General features: G+C 40.1%; 1 protein-coding gene across 1 annotated transcript in view; it reads left to right on the forward strand.

Moving 5' to 3' along the window:
• Positions 1 to 20,767, forward strand: part of GMPR (guanosine monophosphate reductase) — a 143,111-nt gene that overhangs the window by 49,212 nt on the left and 73,132 nt on the right. Inside the window, exon 5 of the mRNA XM_073631101.1 lies at positions 1,008 to 1,089. Coding sequence (XP_073487202.1) covers positions 1,008 to 1,089 — 82 coding nt within the window. The remainder of the gene's footprint in view (positions 1 to 1,007; positions 1,090 to 20,767) is intronic.

Raw genomic sequence — 20,767 nt, forward strand, 5'->3', positions numbered from 1 at the left:
AGGGATGACTCAAAGCTAACCTAATTAACATGACCTAATTTACTACAAAATGTACCCAGACCAGATGACAGTCTTGTGGGCACCGGGCTTCACACATTAATACAATTAACAATACAAACAACAATCTCCCCCCTCCTCAGCCTAGACCATTCGTCTATTAGCCAGTGCTGGTGGCTAATGTGATCAGCTCTCTCAATTAACATAAACAACAATGGGTGAAAAGACTCTTAGAGCCACACTAAACACATTATAGCAGAATTGATGACATTAGCATTTAACAGTACGAGTCCCAATGGTATAAATCAGTCACCATTCTAATATGGCATATAAAGGGTTCCAGAGTCTGTGTGTTTTGGGGGGACATGGAGCTGAATCCATAGTAACATCAACCCCAGGGTCCCCAGGCATACAGCTCACAGAGAGCACCATTCCCCCAAATGCTAGGGCCCATAATCGGTGGGCAACAGGCTTGCATACAGTCCTCTCCAACAGCCTCCGTCCCGGCCAGGTCCGTGACACATGCTGTGGAAGAGATTTCCTACTCTTCCTGTTCTCTTGTTACCCTCACAGGAAGAAAGGGGAAATACCGTCAATGAGGACACAAAGAACAATAAAATTATGCCTAATGCCTGTTCAAAACCTTCCTTGCTGTAACAAAAACTTTTTTTTTATTTACTGTCTGTGTCCCCATTGGGGGATGTCACATTTTTGCCTTTCCTTTCTGACACCTAACAGACAGGTGATGAGGAGATTTTCCCTGTCAGTTTTTTCAACAGCCTGTCAAATAGAGAGGAAGTGAGAAGAAATATCTCTACAGTATTTGGGATATAGAGATCAGAAAAGGTTGATATCCTGCAATTATTAATGCTTTCCTATCCTATCCGAATATTAGAGGTTCTGCACTAGACTTTTATTCTATTAATGGTATAGAAAATGCGATAGAGTTGTATTACAGTATGTGGTTGTTATATTTCCTCTGATGCTTATAGTCTGTGTGTTACTTCTAGGCTGGCAATGTGGTTACAGGAGAAATGGTAGAAGAGTTAATACTTTCAGGTGCTGACATCATAAAAGTAGGAATTGGGCCAGGTGAGTACAACCATTTTTTCCAATATAAACACATGAAACGAAAAACATAACTTTTAAATATACAGTGGGTATAGAAAAGAATCACCCCTTCTTTAAAATAAGCACATTTTGTTGCTTTGCAGCCTGAAATTAAGACAGACACAGTTTTTGTATTATCCAGCTGTATTTATTAGTGCAACTTATAACATCCAAGTGAAAGATATAACACCAACATGTCAGAAAAAAAAAATAATAACAGAATCATTGAGCTGGAAAAAGGATCCCCCCTCCCATGTCAGTATTTTGTTGGACCGCTTCTTTGCTTTAATAACAGTCTTTAGTCTGTTGGGATATGTCTATACTAACTTTGCACATCTAGACTTTGCAATATTTGACCACTCTACTTTGCAGAGCTGCCCAAGTTAAGTTAAATTTGATGGTGACCATTTGTGGACTGCTGTCTTCAAGTCATTCCACAGATTTTCAGGGTTTAAGTCTGGGCTCTGACTAAGCCATGCAAGTACATTCACCTTTTTCTCCTTCAACCACTGTGTTGTTATTTGTTCTTTGGGTCAGTGTCATGTTGGAAGGTAAACCTTCTTCCCATTGACAACTTCCTGGCAGGGTGGCTTCTATGCTGACAAGTGCTCCAGTTCCTGCTGCAGAGAAACACCCCTGTATTGGATTTCCACCAGACATATCGTTTGTATTGAGGCCAAATCATTCAATTTTAGTCTGATCTGAACATAACACATCCATTTGACCTCAGAATCTTCATAGTGTGTTTAGGGTGGTCAGATGAAACTAAAATTGAAGTATTTGGCCTCAACACCAAACAATATGTCTGAATGTTAAGACATTTTAGACTAAAGAAGGAAAGGGGGCCAAAGAAGAAAAAGAGGGCCAAAATTATGAATTTGATGAAGTGTTTAGCGGCCTTATCAGTTGAAAGCCAACATATTTGTGGATAACAGAAATGTCCCTCTTCAGGGCTTGGATGTGCTTTTGACTTGGCAGAAGAAAGTGTAGCTGCTGAAACAAACTTTTAGTGTGTTCCTTGTTTCTGTTAATAAAGTCTTGATCTAGTGAAATGTGGAGGCAGCAAACCAGTACACAGCATCTACAGTATATTAAAGCCCCTCTCCAATTAGCAGAAAATAATTACTCTTGCAGCAGGGCCTTCCCCTACTGCAAGGGAAAAATGCTTGTTAAGTCTAAGGGTAGAAGCATAAGCTGTGTCTGGCATTTGCACTCTGATGTCATCACGTACAATGCATAACGGCCTAGCATTGTATGTGAGGAAGGGCAAGGCCCACCCACAACCCAGCGTGTTAGTGAGAAGAGGAGAGTGCCAGAGCCTGGCAAAGTGAGGAGTAAGATAAGCATTGCAACTTTATTCCTCTACCCCTCAGACTTAACAAGCATTTGATTTTTAAATCCCAGAGTTAATTTATAGCAAAATAAAAAAGAAGGACTTTGAAGTGCCAGACATAACCTGAAAACAAGAGTCACTACACAACCTCAATAAAATGACAAAAAAGTTTATTCACATCATAATGCCTAAATAAGCGTGCCAGTCCTGCTTGACTCTAACACTAAAGAGTAGAAAATATAAATATATAGACCAGATTATAACATCATACATAGCCAAAAAGCAGGACAACGATCGTAGGTCTCAACATGTTTCATCATTATATTGCTTCACCAGGAGACCCTGATACTATAAGAGATAGGTTACAGTAAGTACATTGTATATGCGCATTAACAAGAAGAAATATACATATAATCAAAAAACTGTGAAATATGGAGGTTACATACTTACAAATATGACTAAAGTATTGTGTGTAGGGTGCTAAAACCAAGTAGGGAACATATCAAATCACAAATCAGGACAGACAAAGTGGGCTGTGGGCAGCAATATAGAGCCCCTCTGAATCGGTCAAAACCTTATAGATAGTAGATAAGCCCCTTGAAATCATATGTATAAAATATAAGGTTGATATAAAGAACAATCAAAAATAAGAAAAAATTGGGTAAAGATGAACAAGAGGGCAGTCACTAAATGGACTCAGGAGGGACACTTGCTATATGATGTTATAATCTGGTCTATACAGTATGTATATTTTCTACTCTTTAGCCAAGCAGGATTGGTGCTCTTATCTAGGGATTATTGATATGTCTATAATGTGATTTTTATGATACTTTTTTAACCTATAACGTGTATAAGAACATAATAATAATATAATAATAATTAACCTATAACGTGTATATATTTAACCTATGATGTGAATAAACTTATTTTCATTTATTGAGGTTGTGCAATGACGCTTGCTTTGGGGTTATGTCTGGCACCTCAAAGTCCTTCTGCTTTTTTCTTTTGCTTTAAATGTTATAATTGGATGTGATGCCATTTTTTAGCAAACTATGTCCCCCAGTGTTATATTAACTCCCAGAGTTCAGCTTTAATCAAATCAATATCGATAATGTGCATTGGATTGTACCTTTCATTAGATCAAGAGCCAGGCACTCTCCTGCACGCCCAAGACCTGAACAAAGGGAATTCTGTTCCTTCTTAAACATGTTGGATTTCAAAATTCTATAAAAGCCAATCATTATGCAACCTCTTTTTTGTTTACTCCCATTATCCTGGATAGCCTAACCTCACAGATGTCCCTATTTCACTTTGGACATTTGGGGGATGTTAGAACTGAAACCTTATGTTCCTTCCAAGACCTTTAAAATGCTTATTTCCCTACAAATCCATCATTATGACCATTCTGTAACCAAATCTCTACAATTCTTCAAAGTGACAACATTTGAAAAAAAATTACTAGCTGGCCCTTCGAGTTAGGAACTAACTTTCCAGATCTATAAGATGCTTACTCTTATGCCTCTTCAGTCCTCTGTCAAACACTTATATATAAAGCAACAGGAGCAAATTCTGTGAGAAGAAATACTTTTGGAAACATGGCAAATATTATTTTCTCAAGCTTCCAAACCAAAATAAAATTCTCTTCCATTGGTACCAAACACCAGAGCTACTATGCTGACGACAGATGCTGGAGATGTAGAAGAAGCTTAAGGTTGATCCAACACATCTACTGGTTTTACCCACTCATTAAACCTTTTTGATATGATGTCCATATCCTTATCCATCATCTTTTTGACTCCTTAATCCTAAAACATACCTTTTGGGACTACCTCCCCATAATTTCTTTAAAATATCTAAACGACTTTTGGTGCATATACTTATTGTGGCAAGGTGGAGGATGGAGTGGTTGGAGTATCTAACTGCCTCTCTTAATTCTTGGACTAACATAATACAATGTGGAAACTGTGGGAAATTATGGAAACACTTCCTTGAGCATCTTATTAATCGAGCATGGGTTAAAAGAAAATCTAAAGTGCAGCTTTGATAAATATCATCGAGGACCCTCCTAGGATCTCCTTCTTCCCAAAAACAAAAAAAAATAATAATAATAAATGTCACAATCAAATGATCCAAAAACAGTTCCAAAACGTGCAGTTCAAACTTCATGATAAAAGTATAATCTCAATATTCAGTGATAAGTCATCACCACTCCAACAAAATCTTCACAGTGTGCACTCCCACCCTGTGTGCCTACATTGCTTACCATCATATATAGACCTCTTTAAATAAAGAAGGTCTACAAACACTCACAGATATCTCCTCCTCAGGTGCCGCTTACAGGCATTGAAGGGTTAAAAGGTTAAAATTCAGCATCTCATCCATTAAATCCAAAACAACTCAAAGAGAAGCAAATCCTAGTGCTCACTGTGATCTTGAACAAACACTCACACACATAAAGATCCACTCTCATGTAATAAGAGACAGTGCTCCAAAAAATAACAATAATACAATTAACCAGGAACCTGCACACTGATCCCAGGTGTTTTTCACAGTGCTCTTCACACCAATGCAGTGATGATGTGTACCTGCACACTGCAATTTTTCTTTTGTCTCTATAATATCAGTGTGAAACACTTTTTGGTGTTGGCTAGCTTTGATGGTTTACAGTGGGTATAGAAAAGAATCACCCCCTTACAAATAATCACATTTTGATGCTTTGCAGCTTAAAATAAAGACATACGCAGTTTTTGTTTTATCCAGCTGTATTTACTAGTGCAACTTATAACATCCATGTGAAAGATATAACATCAATATGTCAGAAGAAAAAAACAAATTCAAAAACAGAATCACTGAGTTGGAAAAAGGATCACCCCCTTATGTCAGTTTTTTGTTGAACCGCTTTTTGCTTTAACCTCCCTATCAGTAATCCTGAATGTGGCTCGGGGTTAATTTTCAGTACCAAAAACAGTAACCCCGAACCAAACTCTGCATTACACCGCAATATCCAGGTAGAGGTACTTACCTTGTCCCTAGGATCCTGTGATGTCCTCCCGCTGTATCCTCCGGACAGACCCTAATGTATCACTGTTCTGGGCTCCGTTCCCTGCGAGTGCTGCAACGCATAGGGGCGGAGTCCGGTGGCAAATTCAAAAAAGGGCAAAAAACATAACACACATAATACACTGTAATCTGTAGAATACATTACTGTATAAAATCATTTCACCTCAGTTTTGTCCCTCGTGCTTTGTCCAGTGCCCTGCCTGCACTTTTACCATTCTTTCTGCCATTCTTTCTGCCTGGAAACTTGAGAACGTCCATGGCATCCAAAAACCGTCCCTCTACGTCAAAAGCGGTTTCAGACCAACTAGAAAATAGGAATAGTGAATAAGAGTCACTTGCAGAATTGAGCAATAGTGATCAGTGGGGAAATTCGTCATCAGACACTGAAAGTGACGACAGCAACGATTCCGCGACTGAGCTCAGTGATGTGCGAATTTGGTGCTCTATTGACTGTGGTACGGATCACGCAGCACTGAGCTCAGTCGCAGAATCGTCGCTGTCGTAACTTTCAGTGTCTGATGACGAATTTCCACACGAATCACTATCGCTCAATTCTGCAAGTGATTCTAATTCACTATCGATGTTTTATAGCTGGTCTAAAACCGTTTTTGACGTAGAGGGATGCTTTCCATTGTCCTGATTGTGACGTCAGACGTTGTGCAGTCCCATGTTTCTAAATTTTTCATACCTGGGATGTTTACTAAACCAATATGCAGTGCCTAGTATTACAGTGACTAGTAAGATTGCACCCTTGTTTGGACAAATTTCAGTGTTTTTGATTTGATTACATTATTGAATAAAATGTATTATCATTATATTATTATTTTTTATAATTATTTATAGTTATTTATTATATTATAATTTATCATTTCGTGTTTCAAACTTTATCATACCCGGGATGTCTACTAGACTCTTGTTTGAACATATTTAAGTGAGTTATTCCTAAGAATTACAGGCCTACAATATAAAACAACAAATATCCATGCAAAAAATCATGCCCGATTCACACCTATATATTTTTAGTGCTTTTAGCATTTTGCAGATTTGCACTACAGTCCATTTAACATGGTTTCCTATAGAACACATTCTGTAGTGCAAATCTGCAAAATGCAAAAAGCACAAAAAATGCATAGGTGTGAATCGGGCCTTAGTCTGTTGGGATATGTCTCCAACTTTGCACATGTAGTCTTTGCAATATTTCCCCACTCTTCTTTGCAGAACTGCACAAGCTCAGTTAAATTTGATGGTGACCGTTTGTGGACTGCAGTCTTCAAGTCATTCCATAGATTTTCCTTGTCAAAAGAAGTTTATTGAGTATACAATGTTATAAAGATACATAAAGTAAGTTTACAAGGATCTATAAAGTAAGCTCATTGTTTTACAGTAGGGTTTATATAGGTAAATATCATGAAATTTCAAATATTAAACATTGGGTTCACGTAAACCTAAATTAAAGATATATATCATTTCCTTAGTTACTTTTGTAGGTATTTAAATGATTTATACCTACTATACATATTGTTTACAAGTAGAGTGTATATAGGTCAAATAAATTCTGATAATGAGCTTTAATCGTAAGGTGGAGAAAAGGAAAGAGAAAGAAGAAAAAGGGTTGAAAGGTAGAGGTATGGTCCACAAGGTTGTCCCGCTCGTCAGTTTATTATTCTTTTTAGTTCTCTTTGAAGCCTTAGAATGGGTGTCACTGTAAGTCATTTAATCTGTTACCATGGCAACAGGACAGAGTCATTGAAGTTTGACAGGAACTGTTGTTTTATCCAAGGATGCCAAAGTTTTTCAAATTTTGGAATTTGATTTTGATCGATGGCTACCATCTTAGCATGGGACATTGTATTATTCATTCTGTGAATTGTTTCTGCTAGTACCAATGTAGGAGATTTCCATGCCTTGGCCACTGTGTGTTTTGCAGCCGTTATTAGTTGGATCATAAGTTTGAATTGAGAGAGTGTTAACCATTCCGGTTTTAAAGTAAGTAAAGTTAAATATGGATCTGGTTGTATTATTTTTTTAAATATTTTAGATGCAATCACGAAGACTTCCTTCCAGAAGGTTTGGATTACTGGGCACGTCCACCATATGTGTAAATATGTGCCTATTTCTGGGCATCCTCGAAAACAAAGAGCTGAGGTATTAGGTGAATATTTTGCCACTCTAGCGGGTACAAGGTACCAGCGAGTTAGGACTTTATAATTTGTCTCCAGTGCTAAGATGTTGGGTGAAGATGACTTAGATGTGAGCCATATGTTAGACCAGTCCGTGTCTTCTAAAGTTCGTCCCAGGTCCTCCTCCCACCTCTGAACGTAAGAGGGTCTATTAAGATTTGCTACTCCATATAATTGATTATAAAGTGATGAAATTGTACCTTTAGCAAATGGATCTTTTGTACAGATTGATTCAAAAATGGATAATTGGGATAATGGTGTATCCCCCTTTAGGAATGGTGTATAGAAATTTTTGATTTGGAGATATCTAAATATCTCAGAGTTTGGTAGATCATATTTTTCTCTAAGCGATGGGAATGAAAGGAATGATTTAGATGCTATGAAGTCATTTAGTGTCTGAATGCCTGATGTTGTCCAAGCTTTAAAAGAATTTGGGTAGATCCATGCCGGATAAAAGGCCGGATTTCTGATAAAAGAAAGGAGAGGATTGTGTGGAGATTGTAACTGATATTTGGTTTTTAGTTTATCCCAGAGAGATAAGAAGTGTTTAGTTATGGGATTATGAATTTTAAAGCGGTCTTTAGGATCAAGCCATAATAAATTTGATATTAATAGAGGGTCATTTTCTGAAGCCTCTATAAATACCCATAATGGGATTTCCTGTTTTGCATGGTATTTGGACAGACTGGCCAAATGTGCTGCTCTGTAGTAGTTAGTAAAATTAGGGTATCCCAGGCCTCCTTTATTTTTGGGAAGATGTAGTGTGTGTATAGGTATACGTGGTTTAGAAGAGCCCCATATAAACGAAGTTGCTCTTTTTTGTACTATTCTCAAAAAATAGGAAGGAATTGGAATAGGGAGGACTCTGAATAGATAAAGCAATTTGGGTAGAATAGTCATTTTGATTGCATTAATCTTCCCTATCCAGGATAAAGGAAGTTGCGACCATTGTTTTATTAGATTTGTGATCTGTCTTAATACGGGAGGATAATTGGTTGAGAATAAGTCAGAATGATATGCTGTTAAATGAATTCCAAGATATGGGATTGATTTTTCTGCCCATGTGAATGGGAGTGCAGCCCTAGCCGGGATCAATTCCATGTTTGTGAGTGAAATATTAAGCACTAGGCATTTCTTAGGATTAATCATAAGGCCGGATAGGGCTGCAAATCCATCAAGAGCTGGTATTAAGTTAGGACCAGAGACCTGTGGTGATGATAGAAAAAGTAATATATCGTCTGCAAATATACATAATTTGTGTGTAATACCTCCTACTTCAATGCCAGTTATAGTTTGGTTTGTTCTGATGTATTGGGCCATGGGTTCGAGTATAAGGGCAAATAATAAGGGAGATAATGGGCAACCCTGTCGGGTACCTCTTTCGATATTAAAGGCTTCAGATTTGTATCCAGCATATTTTATATAGGCTTTGGGTTTATTATATAATGCTTTGATCCATGTTAAAAAGTGGGGTCCAAAACCCCATTTTTGTAATGAATATTGCATATATTGCCAGGATACTGTGTCAAATGCCCTCTTAATATCGAGAGATAGAAAACATAAAGGGATTTTCCGTTTTTTAGCAATATGTGCCAATAACACTGCCCTGCGTATATTATCGCCTGCCTGTCTATTTGGCATGAAGCCTACTTGATCTCTATGTATTAATTTTCCTATAATGCTATTGAGGCGTTTTGCTATTATTTTTGCTAATAATTTAATATCGAGGTTTAACAGAGAGATAGGCCGATAATTCACACAGGAAGTATCATCAGAAAGGGCTTTTGGGATCATACAAACAATTGCCATTAGTGTTTCTTGCCGAAAAGAATGTCCATCTAGAAGTTTGTTAAAAGTTTCAGTGAGAATGGGAGAGAGTATTTCTGAGAATGTTTTATAGTATAAAGCCGAGTAGCCGTCTGGGCCTGGTCTTTTGTTAAGTTTTAGGTCTTTTATGGCGTTAGCAACTTCATCTATAGTTATAGGCTCATCCAAACTGCTTTTTTGATTCTGAGATAACTCAGGTAAGGTTATTTTTGAGAAGAAGGATTCAGCCTCTGTAGGATTAAATTCATTGTTTGTCTTGTATAAAGTTGCGAGATGTGAGTGAAATTTATAGACTATTTTAACTGGATTACAAGTGTAAACATTTTTTGATAATTTCAAACGTATTGGTTTGAAAGATTTGTTAGTTGAATTTAATGCCCGAGCCAAATATGTACCTGGTTTGTTTGTATTCATGTAGAAATTGTGTTTGGAGCGTTTGAGGGATTTATCAACTGACTCAGTGAGAAATAGATCGTATTCCAATCTAGATTTTTCCAGATGAGATTTTGTACTCTGGGATGGATTATCTTGAAATGATATGTAGGCTGCATTAAAATTGAGTTCTAGTTTTTTTGCTAGATTTTTGCGTTCCCGTTTAAATAGTGCCATTTGTCTTTGTATTGTACCACGCAAGACAGGCTCATGAGCTTCCCACAGTGTTATTGGGGAGATGTCTGTTGTATTATTAATTGATATGTATTCCTTTAAAGCTTGTTCAATGGCCTTCTGATGTAGTGGGTGTTTGAGCATTATGTCCGGTAAGTACCACGTTGGGTCATGCGCTTTTGGTATGGCTGAGGCTATAGTTGTGTATACTGCATTATGGTCAGACCACGGAATCGGAATTATATCTGATGCAATAATTTCTGGTATCATTCCTATTGTTAGAAAAATATGATCTATTCTGGTGAAGGTTTGATGAGGGTGCGAGAAATAAGTGAATTTCTTTTTCATTGGGTTACTTTCTCTCCATGAATCTACCAGATTGTATTTGGAAAGAAGTTGAGAAAAAGGTAATCTAGAGGTTATTTTGGATGGTGTAAAAGGTGATTTATCTAGAAATGGGAGGAGGACCTGGTTTGAATCCCCACACATTATCACTGTTCCTATTTTGTGTGTATTAATCACTTGTAATATATGTGAGAGGAATGGTGTAGGTTGTTTGTTAGGAGCATAGTAGGAAATCACCGTGATTGCTGTATCCATTATATAACCCATGAGTATCAGGTATCTACCTTCTGGGTCTTTAATTTCTGATGATAAGGTGAATGGTGTGGATCGGTGAAATGCAATTAGAGTTCCCCTTTGCTTGGTACAGGCAGAAGCCGTGTAAATTTGTTGATAAAAAGGAGAAATATATTTTGGAGTAGAATCTTTGGTGAAGTGTGTTTCTTGGAGGCATACTATGTGAGCCTTCTTGTTATGGAAAGTACGGAAGGCTTTGGTCCTTTTTTGAGGGATATTTATTCCCTGAACATTCAGGGAAAGTATATTCAGTGGTGCCATGGCAATAGATCAAATAGTTTTGACTTACTTTTTGTTATGCAGAGCTGACTGCGCAGATCAACCTGTGTGGACTGAAGAGATGAATAGATAGAAAAGAAACCAGTGAATTCTGGAGTAAAGAGTAAACAAAAAACATATGAGATTAGATGATACATTGTATAAATTATTTTTTGCAAGTAATCACAATTTACCCGTGAAAGAGAATAAATATCTCTCTCAGGGGAATAAGTGCCTTCGTCACACTCCCACATAATATGGTTGGGAGAATGAGGAGGGCTAATGGGGGTACACGGATCTTCCGCTTACAGGAGAGAAGTGCTATGTCAAAAGACATCAAAATGATGTTTCCTTAATTGGAGTGCAGAATATAGTTTTTGTTGAAATTATTTATTCCAGGGTGGTTGTATATGGTTAGTCTTGCCCTAGGCTAAATAATTCAGTTAGAAAGGTACTGTTAATAACTTTGGTATTGATGAAGATAGTTTGAATTATTTTGGGATTTTAACCCTTTTAGAGTAAACAATTACATATTTTATTCATATGTAACTGTTTAGATATGTTAACTCATAAAATTGAGGTTGTATTGCTTCAGATTAGAATAAACAAAAACATAATTCTAGGAACTAGTTAGGTAATAATATATTTGTTTTAAGAAAAGAAAGAAAAAGCTTCCATTACTTCTGGATTATTGAACATATTTGTCCTAAAAAGTAATAAATCTATTGTTATTTACTGATAATATATAACTGAACAAGAATTTCCTTATTTCACTTATATATTCTAAGGCTATATGAATCAGAAGTAATAAGAAATATAACTGGAATGTAACATGATCCCACACAGTGTGTGACTATCAGAATGCAGTTACATTCAGTTATAAATACAGGTTTTTTTATAGAGAATCATCTCTTAGTATAATAAATGAAGAGATATCAGGAATTAGGATGTCAGTCCATTGAATCTTCTTGGTCCATTGATGATGTGGCATAACGGCCTGTTTTGTGAGAATGATGATTCCCATTTTGTTCTGAAATTTTCTGGGTGCTGCCTGGAGGTGAAGATGACGCCATTCTTCTGCGTGTGGGAGTGTTGCTGCTTGTGGGTTCTGTCAGATTTAATTTTAAAAGGGTTTGTTGTAGTTCATCTGCTGATCTGCTTCTGTAAATTGTACCTTGGTAGTTAAATCTGACTGAAAAGGGGAAGCCCCATTGATACATAATGTTGTGGCGTTGCAGTTCCATTAGTTGGGGTTTCATGGATCGTCTTTTAGTAATAGTAAGTTGGGATAGGTCAGCAAAAATTTGATAATTGTGTCCTTGAAAATTAAGTTCCTTTTTTTCTCTTGCAGCAATTAGTATTTGTTCTTTCGTTCTGTAATAATGAAATTTTGTGATTATATCACGTGGGGGTCCATCTTTCTTTTTGGCTGTGAGGGCTCTGTGTACTCTGTCCAGTTCTAAACGTTCAATAGGGATATCTGGCTTTAGTTCTTGTAATAGAGCAGTAATAGTAGATTGCAGGTCTGTCACAGTTTCAGGTATTCCCCTTATGCGCAAGTTTGAACGTCTGGCTCTATTTTCGTAATCTTCGAGCTTAGTTTGAAGTATTAAATTCTCTTTTTTTAATTGTTCCAATTCTGTTATATTTTCTTGGGTGGTTGTAATTTCAATTTCATCCATTTTTATTTCTAAGGCTGCGGTGCGGTTTCCCAGCTCTCTTATTTCTTTGGTTAGGCTTTTTGTTATTTGGTCTGAGGTTTGTTTTAAAGCCTTATGAAGCATCTTTTCAAATTGTAATAATATTACTGGGGATACTGAGGAGGCTTGTGGAGAAGTTTGTGAGAGGATTTGTTCTGTATCTGACTCAAATGGAGAGTCTTGCTGTGACATTTTCTGTCTGTGAGAGCGCCCTGATGCTGTATCTTGTGAGGTGACTGGAGCTGCTTCAGCTGCAGTGAGTGCCTGTGAGCTCTTTGTGAGGTGATTTTTATTTCTGCCACGGTTTCCTCCCAGTACCATATTTCCTGCCCAAACTTTCACAGTTTGTTCCCTGGGGCAAAAAGGTTCAAATGGATACCTTTTGAGCCTGCAGGCTCCGCTTTGTCCTTCTCTTCTCTCCTCAGCGGTGTGGAGCTCTAACAATGCATGTCTGCTCCGCTAGGCTCCGCCTCCTGCCCCTCCCATTCCACAGATTTTCAATGTGGTTTAAGTCTGGGCTCTGACTAAGCGATGCAAGGACATTCACCTTTTTCTCCTTCAACCATTGTCTGGTAATTTTTGTTGTGTGCTTTGGATCATTGTCATGTTGGAAGGTAAACCTTCTTCCCATTGACAACTTTCTGACAGAGGGCAGCAAATCTCCCTCAAGAATTTGATGGTATTTTGCCCCATCCATTTTTCTTCTATCCTGACAAGTGCTCCAGTCCCTGCTGCAGAGAAACGCCCTCATAACAGTATATTGCCACCTCCATGCTTTACTATAGGAATGGTGTTATTTGGATTAAGAGCTGTATTGGGTTTCCGCCAGACATATTGTTTGGTGTTGAGGCCAAATCATTCAATTTTAGTCTCATCTGACAGTAACACCTTTTTCAATGTGGCCTCAGAACCTTCAAGGTGCGTTTAAGGTGGTCAGATAGGTAAGGGTGATGCTTTTTCCAACTCACTGATTTTGTTTTTGATTTATTTTTAATTTTTTTCTGACATGTTGGTGTTATATCTTTCACTTGGATGTTACAAGTTACACTAGTAAATACAGTTGGATAAAACAAAAACTGTTCGGGGCTCCAGCTCCAGGGAGAGGCACAAATACCATGCCACAACCCCCTTCTGCAGCCAACTACTACTATCATCAGAGACTGCCAACCCCTCATCCCTGCTCCTCCAGCATCCCTCAGCCACAGCCACTTGCCTTTATTTCCACCCCCTGTCCCATCCCCTCCACTCTCTTCCTCCTGATAATCAGTGCCACAGTCAAGGCAGCTCAGTCCTGTGCCAGTGTCCCAGTGTTCCAGCCTATGATTGACAGCCCCTGACCCCCTCCCTCCACCCTATCCTTACCCCCACCGATGTAGGGCTCCACTGCGGGGTCGGGAGGTCCCAGCCCAGTCCAGTGCTGATCCTCAGCCATAGTGTGCTGGGTGCTCTTCATCCTGCGGTGGCACTGCCTGCTGATTGGCTTCTGCGCTGCTACCTTCCTCACTGACACCAGCACCGAGATAGAGAACGCTGACACCAGCACCAAGATAGAGAGCACTGACACCAACATTGGGATAGAGAGCACTGACACCAACACCGAGATAGAGAGCACTGACACCAGCACTGAGACAGAGAGCACTGACACCAACATTGGGATAGAGAGCACTGACACCAGCACTGAGATAGAGAGCACTGACACCAGCACTGAGATAGAGATCACTGACACCAGCACCAAGATAGAGATCACTGACACCAGCACCAAGATAGAGATCACTGACACCAGCACCAAGATAGATAACACTGATACCAGCACAGAGATAGAGCACTGACACCAGCACAGAGATAGAGAGCGCGGACACCAGCACAGAGATAGAGAGCACTGACACCAGCACAGAGAGAGAACACTGACACCAGCACAGAGATAGCGAGCACTGACACCAGCAATATAAAGCTCTTAACCACTTGCGGACCGCTGTCAGCACATATACGTCGGCAGAAAGGCACGGCTGGGCAAAGTAACGTACCTGTATGTTACTTTAAATTTCCCGCCGTGCACACGCGTGCGTGCCGCTGGCAGGCCTGCCGCGAGCTGCGTGACCATGCCCACAGGACCCGCGGACTTGTTTGCCGCTGGGATACCCGCGATCGTGTCACGGAGCTAAAGAACGGGGAGATGCCGATGTAAACAGCATCTCCCCGTTCTGCCTAGTGACAGGACACTGATCGTCTGCTCCCTGTCATCGGGAGCAGCGATCAGTGTCATGTCACTGCTAGCCTATCCCCCCCACCGTTACAATCACTGCCCAGGACACACTTAACCCCTCCCCGCCCCCTAGTGGTTAACCCCTTCACTGCCAGTGATATTTTTACAGTAATCAATGCAATTTTATAGCATTGATCGCTGTATTAATGCCAATGGTCCCAAAAATGTGTCAAAATTGTCTGATGTGTCCGCAATAATGTCGCATTCATGATAAAAATCGCTGATTGCCGCCATTACTAGTAAAAAAAAAAATTATTAATAAAAAATGCCATAAAACTATCCCCTATTTTGCAGACGCTATAACTTTTGCGCAAACCAATCAATAAACGCTTATTGCGATTTTTTTTTCATCAAAAATATGTTGAAGAATACTTATCGGCCTAGGCTGAGGAAAAAAAAATTTTATATATTTTTGGGGGATATTTATTATAGCAAAAAATAATGCGTTATTTTCAAAATTGTCGCTATTTTTTTGTTTATAGCGCAAAAAATAAAAACCGCAGAGGTGATCAAATACCACCAAAAGAAAGCTCTATTTGTGGGAAAAAAAGGATGTCAATATTGTTCGGGAGCCAACCGTGCAATTTTCACTTAAAGCAATGCAGTGCCGAATCGCAAAAAGTGCTCTTGTCAGGAAGGGGGTAAATTCTTCCAGGGCTGAAGTGGTTAATATATGCAATTTACACAGTTAATTTTTTTATCGCTTGAATTATTTTTCCCATTATGAGCGTGTTTGGGCCTCATGTCTAGATTTTGCCTAAGACCTCACAAAGCCTAGAGCTGCCTCTGTTTCTATCCCACCTTTTTTTTTTCAAAATCATTTGGTGGAGGGGAGATTATGGTGTGGGGTTGTTTTTCAGGGGTTGAGCTTGGCGCCCTATAGTTCCAGTGAAGGGAACTCTTAAGGCGTCAGCACACCAAGACATATTGGACAATTTCATGCTCCCAACTTTGTGGGAACAGTTTGGGGATGACCCCTTCCTATTCCAACATGACTGCACACCAGTGCACAAAGCAAGGTCCATAAAGACACGGATGATTTAGATCTGAGTGGAATCAGAACAGTGACACCAGCACCGAGATAGAAAACACTGACACCAGCATCGAGATAGAGAACACTGACACCAGCACCGATATAGAGAACACTTACACCAGCACCGAGATAGAGAACACTGACACCAGCACAGAGATAGAGAGCACTGACACCAGCACCGAGATAGAGAACACTGACACCAGCACCGAGATAGAGAGCACTAACACCAACACCGAGATAGAGAACACTGACACCAGCACCCAGATAGAGAACACTGACACCAGCACCGAGATAGAGAGCACCGACACCAACACCGAGATAGAGAGCACCGACACCAACACCGAGATAGAGAGCACCGACACCAACACCGAGATAGAGAGCACCGACACCAACACCGAGATAGAGAGCACTGACACCAACACCGAGATAGAGAACACCGACACCAGCACCGAGATAAAGAACACTGACACCAGCACCAAGATAGAGAGCACTGACACCAGCAATATAAAGCTCTTAACCACTTGCGGACCGCTGTCAGCACATATACGTCGGCAGAAAGGCACGGCTGGGCAAAGTAACGTACCTGTACGTTACTTTAAATTTCCCGCCGTGCACACGCGTGCGTGCCGCTGGCAGGCCTGCCGCGAGCTGCGTGACCATGCCCACAGGACCCGCGGACTTGTTTGCCGCTGGGATACCCGCGATCGTGTCACGGAGCTAAAGAACGGGGAGATGCCGATGTAAACAGCATCTCCCCGTTCTGCCTAGTGACAGGACACTGATCGTCTGCTCCCTGTCATCGGGAGCAGCGATCAGTGTCATGTCACTGCTAGCCTATCCCCCCCACCGTTACAATCACTGCCCAGGACACACTTAACCCCTCCCCGCCCCCTAGTGGTTAACCCCTTCACTGCCAGTGATATTTTTACAGTAATCAATGCAATTTTATAGCATTGATCGCTGTATTAATGCCAATGGTCCCAAAAATGTGTCAAAATTGTCTGATGTGTCCGCAATAATGTCGCATTCATGATAAAAATCGCTGATTGCCGCCATTACTAGTAAAAAAAAAAATTATTAATAAAAAATGCCATAAAACTATCCCCTATTTTGCAGACGCTATAACTTTTGCGCAAACCAATCAATAAACGCTTATTGCGATTTTTTTTTCATCAAAAATATGTTGAAGAATACTTATCGGCCTAGGCTGAGGAAAAAAAATTTTATATATTTTTGGGGGATATTTATTATAGCAAAAAATAATGCGTTATTTTCAAAATTGTCGCTATTTTTTTGTTTATAGCGCAAAAAATAAAAACCGCAGAGGTGATCAAATACCACCAAAAGAAAGCTCTATTTGTTGGAAAAAAAGGATGTCAATATTGTTCGGGAGCCAACCGTGCAATTTTCACTTAAAGCAATGCAGTGCCGAATCGCAAAAAGTGCTCTTGTCAGGAAGGGGGTAAATTCTTCCAGGGCTGAAGTGGTTAATATATGCAATTTACACAGTTAATTTTTTTATCGCTTGAATTATTTTTCCCATTATGAGCGTGTTTGGGCCTCATGTCTAGATTTTGCCTAAGACCTCACAAAGCCTAGAGCTGCCTCTGTTTCTATCCCACCTTTTTTTTTTCAAAATCATTTGGTGGAGGGGAGATTATGGTGTGGGGTTGTTTTTCAGGGGTTGAGCTTGGCGCCCTATAGTTCCAGTGAAGGGAACTCTTAAGGCGTCAGCACACCAAGACATATTGGACAATTTCATGCTCCCAACTTTGTGGGAACAGTTTGGGGATGACCCCTTCCTATTCCAACATGACTGCACACCAGTGCACAAAGCAAGGTCCATAAAGACACGGATGATTTAGATCTGAGTGGAATCAGAACAGTGACACCAGCACCGAGATAGAAAACACTGACACCAGCATCGAGATAGAGAACACTGACACCAGCACCGATATAGAGAACACTTACACCAGCACCGAGATAGAGAACACTGACACCAGCACAGAGATAGAGAGCACTGACACCAGCACCGAGATAGAGAACACTGACACCAGCACCGAGATAGAGAGCACTAACACCAACACCGAGATAGAGAACACTGACACCAGCACCCAGATAGAGAACACTGACACCAGCACCGAGATAGAGAGCACCGACACCAACACCGAGATAGAGAGCACCGACACCAACACCGAGATAGAGAGCACCGACACCAACACCGAGATAGAGAGCACCGACACCAACACCGAGATAGAGAGCACTGACACCAACACCGAGATAGAGAACACCGACACCAGCACCGAGATAAAGAACACTGACACCAGCACCAAGATAGAGAGCACTGACACCAGCACCGAGATAGAGAACACTGACATCAGCACTGAGATAGAGAACACTGAGACCAGCATCGAGATAAAGAACACTGACACCAGCACCAAGTTAGAGAACATTGACACCAGCACCGAGACAGAGAGCACTAGAGCCAATCTGAGTCTATCAGGAAGTAGACTACACTCTCAAATAATCCATAACACTTCAAGTGCATTTGCTGTAGATATGAGTGGAATCTTTCAAATTAGGCGAAGCTCTGCTGATTTCATTCATCCAATCAGGTACAAGCAAAAATGCAGTTTTTTATTTTCCTTGCATGTGATTAAGTATTCTTTTCAAAGTGAAGCTTTACCTCATTTACTAAACTCTGGAGCAAGCACACCTGCAGTGCACAGTATATTTTCCTTTAGTAAATCAACCGCACTGGTTTGGAGGCATCCTGTTATTTTGACACAAATAGGCTTACAGTTCTTAACATCATCAAGACCTAACAGGTTCAGGGCCGTCTTTAATATTGATTGGACCCTGGGCAAACATATTCTTGTGGGACCCCCCCTCCATGCAATTTCGTGCTACACCTGCTCTGAGATATACAATAAATAGCCTCTAGACTCAAAATCAGTTTACTGAATCAGATCAGGCAGCGATTGTTATTGGTTGCCAGAGGTTACAGTGTATCATTACCACTCACTGATCTTGCTGCTAGAGGTTACAGCACACATTATAGCTCACTGATTATTTTCTAGAGGTTATAGCACATGACTTCTGCTTGTTGATTGGTTGCTAGAGATTACTGTACATGTATACTGCTCGGTTGCTAGAGGTTACTGAACATCCTTACCACTCACTAATTGGTTGCTAAAGGTTACTGCACATTATTACTGCTCACTGATTGGTTGCTAGAGGCACTGCATACCCTTACCGTTCAATGATTGGTTGCAAGTGATTAGTGCTCATCATTATTGCTCACTGGTTGCTAAAGGTTATAGCACATCATCCCCTCACTGACTGCCCCCCATGGACTGGGGAGGTGAGGGGACCCATCAATAAACATAAAACTCCTAGGGATTATAGGACTCCTGGGATCAGTGGCAATGCTGGGGGAGGGGGGGGGGTGTGATGCTGGGGGTTTGATGGGATCAGTGGTGAGGGGATGGGATTAGTTAGGAGGCAGTACACTGTGGCAAATTCTAAAACATGTAGAGCAAAGCTGGAAATCTTTGGCAAGTATATAAGGCAGGGATTTACAATGACCACCAATGTAATGGGGAATTTACACTGACCATCAATGTGAGAGGGGATTTACACTGACCACCAATGTGAGCAGGAATTTGCAATGACCACCATGTGACGGGATTTTACGCCACCCACCAATATAAAGAGGGATTTCTACACTGACACCAATGTAATTGGCGCATATACACCAACCACCAGTGTAAGGGGGAATATACAATGACCTCCATGTAAGTTGACACTATACCGACCACCAATGTTAGGGGGGATTTACACTGACCACCAATGTAAAGGAAAATGTACACTGATCCCCAATGTAATTAAGAATTTACATCAAGAACCAATAAAGGGGGATTTTTACACTGGCCACCAATGTAAGGGGGGATTTACACTCACCGCCAATTTAAAAGGGGCTTCTACGTGGACCATCAATGTAAGGGAGGATTCGAAACTGACCACAAATGCAAGTTTGGATTTTTTTTTTGCCAATATAAAGAGGAATTTCTACTCTGACCACTAATGTAATGGAGATTTAAACTGACCACTAATGTAATAGTGTAATAAATGAAAGGATTGTACACCAAGCCCCAATGTAATGAGAAGATTTACACTGACCACCAATGTAACCAAGACATTTAGCCTACGTTCACATTTGTGTGTGTGTTGGGAATGCATGCAAAATTGTTTCCTGGCACCACATAAAGGTGCTGCTCTTTAGCAGATACATAGCAGTGCTATTAATTGTTTGACACCTTCATGCATCTACTGAGATGTGCATGTTATTTTGAAAAAGGGTTCCACCTTCAATTTGCTTACCTTTTGCATAACAGGCTAATGTTAGGCATAATGACCACAGTTGTAGGCAGAACTTTCAAGCATGCCCCTTTACCTCCCCAGTAAAGAAAGGGGGGGAAGGGGAAGCTGTGTAGCAACCCGGGTGGGACTTTAAATGAGGCGCACATAATATGTGCCTCCATCCCGGTATATAATACAATAATTAAAAATGGGAGTTTGTGGGACTTTGATTGAGGTACAAGACATGGTGAAAAAATGTTTAAAAGAGATCATATGTTTATTAACATGGAGAGTGTAATACATATATGGGTCATAGGATTGCGCATAGGTACAAAATACAACATGAATAAAAGAGACATAATAATCATATCAACTTGGAAACACATGACAATATGGCAG

This window comes from Aquarana catesbeiana, linkage group LG05 (genome assembly GCF_042186555.1).
Source record: "Aquarana catesbeiana isolate 2022-GZ linkage group LG05, ASM4218655v1, whole genome shotgun sequence".
NCBI classification, from domain to species: domain Eukaryota; kingdom Metazoa; phylum Chordata; class Amphibia; order Anura; family Ranidae; genus Aquarana; species Aquarana catesbeiana.